Source organism: Neolamprologus brichardi, chromosome 9 (assembly GCF_056152115.1).
Source record: "Neolamprologus brichardi isolate AB-2024 chromosome 9, ASM5615211v1, whole genome shotgun sequence".
In the NCBI taxonomy this organism is placed as follows: Eukaryota; Metazoa; Chordata; class Actinopteri; order Cichliformes; family Cichlidae; genus Neolamprologus; species Neolamprologus brichardi.
In genome coordinates, this window is record NC_142112.1 from 27,047,582 (window position 1) to 27,057,721 (window position 10,140).

General features: G+C 40.9%; 1 protein-coding gene across 1 annotated transcript; it reads left to right on the forward strand.

The window, feature by feature from the left end:
• The first annotated feature begins 7,482 nt into the window (after window positions 1–7,482).
• otulina (OTU deubiquitinase with linear linkage specificity a) lies at window positions 7,483–9,729 on the forward strand. Its single transcript, XM_006795003.3, has 3 exons — window positions 7,483–7,678; window positions 7,809–7,930; window positions 9,219–9,729. The coding sequence occupies exons 1-3, from the start codon at window positions 7,565–7,567 to the stop codon at window positions 9,619–9,621; spliced, it is 639 nt and encodes a 212-aa protein (XP_006795066.2). The 5' UTR covers window positions 7,483–7,564; the 3' UTR covers window positions 9,622–9,729.
• Window positions 9,730–10,140: the final 411 nt, after the last annotated feature.

A 10,140-nucleotide genomic window follows, 5' to 3' on the forward strand; every position in this document is an offset into this window, starting at 1 on the left:
ACCCTCCGCTCCTCCGCCTTCTTGTTTTCACTTCCTCCTCGGGGTTGAGATGTTGGTACACTGACTGTGAAGCCCGAGCTGCTCAGGCGTCTCCCACTTTGCTGCTCTGCACACCCAGATGCCTCTGGGGGTGCAATTACCAATCCTCACATGCAATCGAGGTTGGCCATGCATATGATCCCTTTTGCTTTCACTCTTGTTTCTGTTTTGGTTTTTTTTCCCCCTGCTCTTTTTTTCAGCATTATTAGCAATGACACAATGCGAGGTATTTGCAGGTAGAGGAGTTAATAGCCTGGTCTTTACAGAGACACCTGTCTGACTTGAGCAGCTGATTGCATCGGCCCATTTAACTTTCTAGCAGCCCGGGTTTTGAATGCATGTCTTTAGGCTGTGATGTCTCTGTTTTAGAGCGGGAGCGTGTTTGCAAAGTACCATGAGCAAACCTGGGGAGAAGCTGCAGCTGCGCGCCTGCTCACTCTGCTTCCCACCTGCTTCACACAAACACGATCTATAAAGAAAATGGTCAATAACGCTTCAATGAATAGTTCACATCCAGCTCTTTAATACAAGCTTTTAGCCGTAAAAATACAAATACTGAATGCATCACTTTGAACAGAGTAAGCAGCCAGACACTTAGATATTTGGCAAAAATAAAATAAAATAAAAGCTTTATGTGTAATATAGCTGAAGGCCCCATCACGAACTCATTTTTGTTCCTGATTAAATACATAATGTTACTTTGACCTTGCGTTATATTTTATTATACCTTTACAAAGATTTGTGAAAGAATAGGTTAGTGTAAAGAGCTCACGATTCAAGTGTGGAGCTGTAACAGGATGCTGCTCTTGGAACAAGTCAGTTTGTGAAATTTCTTCCCTTCAGCTGTAAGTGGTGTTATTGCAAAGTGGAAGTGTTTAGGAACCACAGCAAATGGACACGAAACTGCAGATCACATAAAGTTACACAGCGGGATATGAGAGTGCTGAGGTGCATAGTGCATAAAGGTTTTGTGCATTAACATCAGCACAAAAACTGTGTGCAGGGAGCTTCATGGCGTGGTCAGGCAGCTCCTGTAGGTGTAACAAGTAGGTGATGCAGTACTTTTGAAAACAGAGTAATACATTTAACAGTATGCAACAAAAAGAAAGGGGACTTACACCAATCAGGCATAAGATTATGAAGCGAGTAGGATATATTAGGGAGCAAGTGATCGATGAAAAGTGGTCCAAGAAGGAAAAGGGATTAGACAAAGGTCATGGGCAGTCGAAGCTCAGTGGTGCAAGTGGTAAGCGAAGGATGGCCCATCCGGTCCGATCCAACAAATTGTTCTGATAGAAACAATAGAAAGGTGTCAGAATAGACAGTGCATCAAAGTTTTTTGTGTATGAGGATGCACAGCTGGAGACCAGTCAGAGCGCCCATGCTGACCGCTGTGCAGCGCCAAAAATACCAACAATGGTCATGTGAGCATTAGAATTGGAACAGGGAGTAATCCGGTCGTTAAGTGATGACATGACGAATCCTACTTCCGGGCCTAAAGTAGTCTGCGTTTAATATGGCTTTTGTGTTGTTAACATGTTTAATGTTTTGTATTTTCTTCTATTTAATCTCAAAAAAGCTCCTAAAACAGTCAGTGATCACTGTTGACCTCCCTCGGCTTTTATTACCGCTAATCATTTATTTAAGCTCAGTTTTTAAAACCTTAGGATGTAACTACAGCCCAGCCCATGCAGCAGTATATGAATGACTAACCTCGTATTGTGGATGGATTTTCTCAGTTGTTCTCCTGGCTGAAGTTTGGTCCTTTTACAGCATCCTGCCATGTGATTACATTTGTTCCTGACCAACGAGAACACTCACGTTAACTTTTATCGAGTGGAAAAAAAGTTAGCTTGTTTATATTATGCTAACATAGTTGTGTCGCTAGCGGTCACGTAGCACATCATTATATACCAGCTAGCCAAACTTCAGGAACCCTACAAACGTCACTGCTGTTTAGTTTTCTGTCTTCATTTATGTTGGAAGTGATAACAGAGCTGTACATTTTAATTTGTTTCCAAAACCCCGCAGTCAGGACATGCTATATTGTATTTAGATAGAAGCTAGCGAGCTAACTTCCTGCTAACTTCTAACTCTGTTAAATGTCATAAATTCCGTTTTCATGGATGCCTGGATGTTGAACTCAATTGTTACACCTGGTAGAGCAGAACGCTGATCATTTTATTAAAGATGAAAGACTTTAGACAGTTTTTCAACTCTCAGTAATGCCATAGTGATCGTTTGATATATGGACCTGCAGCGGAGTTTAGGCCCAGACATGGCTAGTGACGTCAGACTTTACGACCGGATAGGCAGGTCAGTGCTGTTCTGGCAGCAAAAGGGGCACCAACACAATATTTGGCAGGTGGTCAAAATGTTGTGCCTGATTGGTGTAATCCTCCAAACTTTAAACAAATATATCCAATTTTCTTTGTTTGAAAAGTGGAGTTAATGTGCCAGCAGGGGGCGACTTCTGTGGGTGCAAAAAGAAGTTTGATTGATGAGAAGACACACTCGGCCTATGACTTTAGTAAATACTAGTTTCACGTCCTTCAGATCATAACATGTTATCTATTTTTTTTTTTTTTAAATATGGACCAGAGTCCAAAAAAAACAATAAAAACAATAAAGTTGGGTATGCTTTAAGATGGGACTACAAAAAAAAAAGGTGAGTCTAAGGCTTCATGACGTGACTTCACTAACTGGCGGATGATGTCACAGTGGCCATGTCCATCTCTCGTATACAGACTATAGCTCATATGCTTTGCTTCAAAAAATTCACTCATAATTTTACAATTTCATTGACACAGGTGATGTCTTTGAAAATGCTGTTACTCTGAATCTGGTGGCATTCATTTAGAAGTTGCTGGCATAAGTAGTAAGACCGATATTAAAGTGGACAAGTAACACTTTTTCTGAGCAGGTTTAATTGTGTAATAAGTCAAAATCAAATGAAATAAAACATTTGGTCACAAATTTAAATTCCTGTATCAGTATATCTCTTATCTCAATGGGTTAGGACTATTTATATATATACTGTATGTAAATAAAACACTTAAGAACTTCGCACCTTAATTATGTCTGTACAGTCTCTTAGAGCAGAAGCCATAGCAACGCTGAGGGCATGCATCCTTTGTCCTCTGACAGATGCCTTGGCAACTAAGGGAAAAAAATAGTTTATTTCTCTAAACATCAGATTTTTTCCAGAAAAAGTCACGACTACACTAACCGGATCTTTCTTTTATTTAAAATGGATAAACTGGAATTTAATCCAAATCAAGATGTTTTCCTTTTTTTTAATGGGAAAAAAACACCAGATGTATGAGCACAAGCTTTTGCCTTTGCTTTCCATACTGAAACCCCCCCCCCCCCCCATCTGTATACTGGAAACACTGGTGATTTGGACAACATGTATACCATATTTATGCATAAAGAGTTTGGGGACTCATCGTATCCATTTAGCACTAGGAAATGTGCTGCAAACTTGTGACCTAATCTCGTGACCAAACAGAAACGCCGCTCCATATGTTGCTTGAAATGGACGACCATGAGCTACACAGATTAAAAAGTGAAACAGTTTCCCTTCTGTCAGGTAGTTTGTAAGCAGCACGTGAAAAGGCCCTCTGGCAAAGTGCAACTCTTCTGCGCATGGGTCATCGCAGCTTTAAGAGCTAGAGGAAAATGACTGGCCCTGCCCTCCATCATCCTCTCATCCAACTGACCTCTACGTAGGGTATAGTATACTTACAGCACATACGGAGGGAGAGAGGGAGAGAAAAGAGAATGATTGCATATCTGAAGGCATCAAGAGAGCGGATATGGATGGGAGAGGAGTGTGACATGGTCGGACACGTCTTTGCTTTCTTATTAGTGAAGGCCTGCGCGGACACTTTGGGCCTTTTTTATGGGGCCATGATGAAACCCCTCTTCGTGCATCTGCAGAAAATGACCAGGGGAAATCACAGATGAGAATCACTCAAAGACAGGCAGATGTCAACAGGCCCATAATGATAGCTGATGGCCCCAGAACACTCTCCCTTCTTCCCCTCTCAGCCTCACCTGCCCAAGTTGCACTATCCTAGAAAACATAATTAGAGGTAAAACAGAGAGACGGAAGCTTTAGCTCTCTGTTTTCTGTAACCAGTGCTCTTTGTTTTATACATCAGGGAGTCCTTTTTTTTCTCCCCCATTCCCAATCTCTCTTTCACTTCGTGGAGAAAAGGAGGAGGAGGAGGAGGAGGAGGAGGAGAGCTCCCTCTGTGAGACGCCAAGGTGCTCCCAGTCCATTGTGCTGCTGGCTGTCAGGTTAAATTAGGGAGTACAGGCTCTGTGAGTGTAAAAAAATCAATACTTGATGGAAGATTGCTCCCCGGAAAATCTGTTTTGATTCCAGGATTAATTCTTGACCAAAGGCTCCTGCAAAATGACATGCCATTAGCCTGAAAATGAACACATTCTGCAGTGGAAATTGGATGGAAATGTGTCAGGTGATTGCCCCGGCTGGTTGTTTTGACTCTTTGAGCGAGGGGGACTGAAGGTGTGGCTGCCGCGAATGAGGCCTCCGGGCCGACTCCATTTCCAGAACAGAGACAACTCCACCGTGGCCTCAGAGTATTCTCAAGGCCATTGTTGTCCACGGCTGCAAATGCACTCCACCAAGGTGAAATGCATTTACCCGCTGTCCACTCTCTCCTGTGTTTTCCATAAAGCGTGGCATGAAGAATGAGAAAATCTGAAAATAAAACAAGGGGCTTGTTTTATTTTTTCCCCATTTCTCCCACTCTCTCTTCTCAACAGTGGGAAAAAGGGAGGTGAGATGCATTATGGATGAGTGAATAATGTGTTTGTCATGACGGATGACATTTCTTTCTTTGAAAACTTAAACAGGAAGCTGTAAAGATGCACCAGACTGTGATTCAAGCAGCAGCGTCTGAGCAGTTTCCCACACTGAAATTATGTTTTATTGTGAAATACACAAGATTCATTTATTTTGCATTTATATTGTTCCACATTTTGCTAATCAGCTGTTTTTTAAATGAAAAAAAAAGAAGAGGTGGGCAGATCGATACAAATAATGACACCAAAATAATGATACCAATGCTGATATTGGTATTAGTTCAATACTAACATGATAAGATCGATACTTTGTTTCCATCCTTGAAGATCTTTTTTAATAAAAAATAAACCTTAAACAGACACTATGAAAAATGTCTGAACCGTTTTGTGTTGAATGTCAGGTCTACTTTATTTATAGTATGTAGCACATTTACGTTCACAGTTTTAAAAAGCATGGACGGCTGAAAGATGTGTTTGTGTTAAATAATTATTGTGAAAATTTTAAATCACAGGGAATTAGTGGTCAATCAAATGTGTTCACAATTTGCAAATGAATGATGATTCATCTGATAAATCATAACACACTGCTCTCACCTACATAAGCTGGTTTCCCAAGTCAAAAGTGTCAATATTGGTACTGGTATTGGCAATAGTGCTCGGTATCAGATCGATACCAAAAGTTGCAGTAATGCACAGCACTAATAAAAAGTCCTTTACAACAAGTCCTAAAGAGCTACATGGAAAATTACATTATTGTTTATTTTTCCTTCTTTGTGTTGTTCTGGTTTTTATATGATCTTGCTATATGCCACATATAAGCATATGCCACACCCAAGCCACGTTTTGACTTATTAATTGATTTAATTGGGATGCTGTAATCGCTGCCTCTCCAAATAATCCTCTCGACAGTGCATAATTACAAACACTAAAGAAACGCCCAAACCCATATTTTTAATCCTTCCATTTTATCTTAAAAACCTTGCAATCAAACGTGATGATGGTTTACATACTCAAGAATGTATAAGTATGTTGCAGTTATTAAGTAATAAAACAAAATAAGCAGTACTGACAGATGAAGCATCCTCTGTGTAATTATGATGATTTTAAAAAAAAAACACAGATAAAATATAAAATGAATTAGAAGACGAGAATAAAGCAAACAGACTGCATGAAACCTTCGGAGCTGGACCACAGTGATGATGATGGTGATGATGGTGTTGATGTAGCGTGTGGACCACACTCAATTTTAAAGTAGGTCTTCAGCGCCCTCTGCAGGCTCAAACTGTCAGTGCCTGCTGGGTAAAATAACTAGGTGGCAGTGAGCACCCTAGGATGTCATTTTACACATCAATACCACCGAACAAGAGTGTTGTTTAAAGGGAAATTCCTCCCTTAAAATAAGACCTTCTTAAATTGACTTTTGGTTCAGGTGTATGCATACAAACCATCACAGACAGGCTGTCAGTGAAGCAGAAGCTCAGAATGTTCCTTTGCACAAATTGTTTCCTTCAAGTAAAGCAAACATGTAACTATGCAGAGCGTGAATGTGAGATCAGAATGATTCATCTTATCTGTAACTTGGCTTGGGATAGACTGGTGACCTATCCAAGGTGTGGATAGCTGTATTTTTTTCTTTCTTTCTTTTTTGTTTACATTTATTTATTATTGGTTTTCATTATCTTGGAATTTTGTGGGTTTTGTTGTTGTTGTTGTTGTTGTTTTGTTTTAACTTTTAGTTCTTAATTTTAAGATCACGTCCAGTTTGATCAATATACTTTAACTTTTTACTTTATGTCACAATCACCTGTGTCACTTTCTGACATGACATTGCAAGATGGACAATAAACTTTTTCCTATTAATACATATACAAAGACTTCTTTTTTATTGTTTTCTTACAGGTTATTGTGGTGTTTTTTGTTTTGTTTTGTTTTTTAATTTCCTCCCGCAGCTCCTGAATTTGGACACACATTGACCCATGAACTAAAATTAGTTTGGCACTCCCAGAAGAGGCGGGCGGATTAATCCAGATATTGATAGCATTGATACCAACACTGGTATTGGTATTAGATTAGTGTGAAAGGATTGATATTTTTTTTCTATCCTGTAAGTTTACTATGTAGCTCATTGAATTATATTAAATTATTTCTTTTGGAAAAATATACATATACCTCAAACACACACTATGAAAGTTGTCTGAACCTTTCTATGTTGATTTTCATGTGTATTTTGTTTATAGCCTATAGTAGATAATCTATACAAGCTGAACCAAGGTGCTTCAGGGATGGGTACATTCCAGGTCTCCAAATAACCCAGCTTCAAAATACACGAAAATCTGACAAGTGTGTTTTGCTATGTTAAGTAAGTACTGTAGAAAGTAAAAATCATGCTAAATCTGCTAAATCGTGATTTAGCAGTCATTAAAATGATGATGATTATCTCATCATAAATCATGACACACTGCTCTCCCCTACATAAGCCGCCTTTATAGATTAAAAGTATCGGTATTGGTATCGGTAGCACTGCCGTTGAATTGAATGACTAACGGCTTTTTGTACTCCAGGCCAGAGGGTGGCGCGCACGCACATACAGTTTTCCACCGAGGATAAAGCGCGCTTGCCGTAGAAGAAGAAGCAGGAGCTAGCTTAGATGCCAGTGCGTTTAAAACGGGGTTTTTGCTTTTAAATCGTCATGTCCTGGGTTAAAGCTCTGCCTGTGAGCGGAGACGATGTCTTCGACGAGAGTGCGGACGAGCTTAGTTTACAGAGTAAGGAGTGGACCTCCAACATGAAGAAGCGACTGAGGGTAAAGTTAGCTCACATCAAAAACAGATCCTGAAATGTTCACTCACACCGGCTCTGCGTGCTAAACGTCCTGTGTGTGTGTTTGTGGTGTGATGTCCTTCTGTGTTTAACTCGCTCATGTTTTCTCTCAGGACGGGTTTGTGGACGGAGTTGATACCGGTGAGGATGCCTCGCTTCAGGTGGGATTCAGCCTGGGCTTCAAGGAGGGAGCAGCTCAGACTGTGGCTGTGGGACGACTCAGAGGAATCGTCAGGTAAACCATCAATAACATCATACATCTGCCCCGCATGTGACTTGTCACGTGATATTGTTTTCCTTACAATAACATGATAACATCTAATAAGATGTCACATATTAAAGTGACATCATTTTAAAGGGATTATACACATGTCTATTTAAAACTTCATGATATACATGGTTTGGGCTCCTTGATTGCACATGTATCTCAGCCAGGCATTGTCTTCTTCTTATCCGAAGTTGAGTTGAGAGTAGGTAGGTAGGCTAAGCAGGGAATCCCAGAGCTCCTAGACCCCAGCCACAATTCCCAGCTCCTCTTGGGGGATTCTAAGGCATTCCTAGGTCAGACAGATATGTAATCTGTCCAGCCCAGAGTATTCTGGGTCTACCCTGGAGTTTTTAAAAAAAAGAAATTAAATCTGTTGCCTTATTTTATAATTCGTGGAAACAAATTATAGTTTTGATTAAAAGTTTGATTAACTGTATTGCCCCATACACGGTGGCATGGTGGCTCTTCCACCACCTCCCTCCTCTCATTACAGAGACTCCTGCCTGACCTCATCTATCAGTCCATCCACCAGTATTGCACAAATAAACATTAAATTAAAATGACAAAAATTGGCAGAGACTGGCTTGATGATCCCACAAAAATATCAAAAGAACAGGGACTCAATTCATGAATTCTGTGGAGGGAATTTTCACCCTAAACTTACTGTTACGTTTGAGAAAGAAAAGTTGAGGTGATTTGAGCTTTGTGGCATGGTGTGTTATCCTGCTGGGTAAGCACAACAATTTAAATGTTGCTGGTATTAAGAGGCCCAAAGTGTTCCAAGAAAATGACCCACGCTGTTACACCAGCAGCAGCCTGAACACTTGATAAAAGGTGGGCTTGACTCAAATAGGATGTGTATAAAGTAGCCAAAAAGGCACCAACAGGAATGGACTCTGCCTATAATCATGTAGTTTAGAGTCAGTCATTGTCCCTGCCAATAGAAACTATCCAATGAGAAATTTTTACAAAGTGATATTTATGTTTTTCCCCCTCAGTTTCTAAAAAATCACGAGATTGTAATAATTCATCAATGAAGGATATATTAAGGATAAACAATCAAATATAACAGACAGCATCCACAGTAAAATCTCAGTAATTGAGAAGTGCTCGTTCATGCCACATGGAAATCCTCTCAGAGGTTTCAGCCTCATTCTTGCACAGAAACATCCCGAGTCTCTTTTGTACCGACTGTCATTGAAATGTCCTTTGTGTGCCATTGAATGTGACTCTGTTGTTTCTTTGTGTCTCGCAGCGCTATATGGTGCTGGTGCCAGATCCAGCATCCGGAAAAGCCCGTCCCATCCTCTGTGACTGACCTTCTGCACAGGGTCACGCAGCATGAAGACAAAATAGCGAACGGTATCAAGAATGCTCTGGAGAATCCTCCGCCCAGTGTGAGCGACGTCTCCGAGAGCATGGAGGACCTGGAGGTGGAACAGGCAGACCGGGGCTGCTGCGAGCAGCGCTGTGAAGAGTCGGACTGCTGTAGGAAGGGAGAGACAATGGACTCGGACTTTCCTCACAGGCCACAAAGGATCTGCTCGGGGTCCACTGAGGAGCTGCACCTCCTCCTGCAGTGCTGCGTTGACCTGGTGTCAGAACTGGGAATGCCACAGGAGCTCATCGGCCACATAGAGGAACTGAGGAAGCTGTAGTGACTGAAAGGGTTCGAGTGATGACTGAAACTGTGACGCTAAATAGGCTTGGTGTGAAGCTCTTTCTCACAAAAACAACATGAAGATGTATATAATGTTTTATATACTTATGGATTTTTGTATTTTAAAGTGTTTGGAAATAAACTGAAATTTCCTGCTGCATGTTTGGATCGTTGCCTCTAAAATGAGAATAGTCTATAGCAGCGGTCCCCAACCTTTTTTGCGGCATGGACCGGTTTATGCCCGACAATATTTTCATGGACCGGCCTTTAAGGTGTCGCGGATAAATACAACAAAATAAAACTAGTACCGGTACCGAAAAAAAGAAGATTTATTCATAACACACGTGAAAAGACCCAGGAAAACCGAGTTAACGATAAAAACCATACATTTCACACCTGAGCCTCAACTCCCGCGGCCCGGTACCAAACAACTCACGGATCGGTCCGAGGCCCGGGGGTTGGGGACCGCTGGTCTATAGAACTCAGTTTTTAGGAAATAATTCAGTTAACTTTCAGT

Bases quoted from the DNA above. Each gene is read 5' to 3' on its own strand.
- otulina (XM_006795003.3), top strand. From the start codon at position 7,565: ATGTCCTGGGTTAAAGCTCTGCCTGTGAGCGGAGACGATGTCTTCGAC. The intron at 7,679-7,808 runs GTAAAGTTAGCT...GTTTTCTCTCAG, and splicing joins ACATGAAGAAGCGACTGAGG to GACGGGTTTGTGGACGGAGT. The intron at 7,931-9,218 runs GTAAACCATCAA...TGTGTCTCGCAG, and splicing joins CGACTCAGAGGAATCGTCAG to CGCTATATGGTGCTGGTGCC.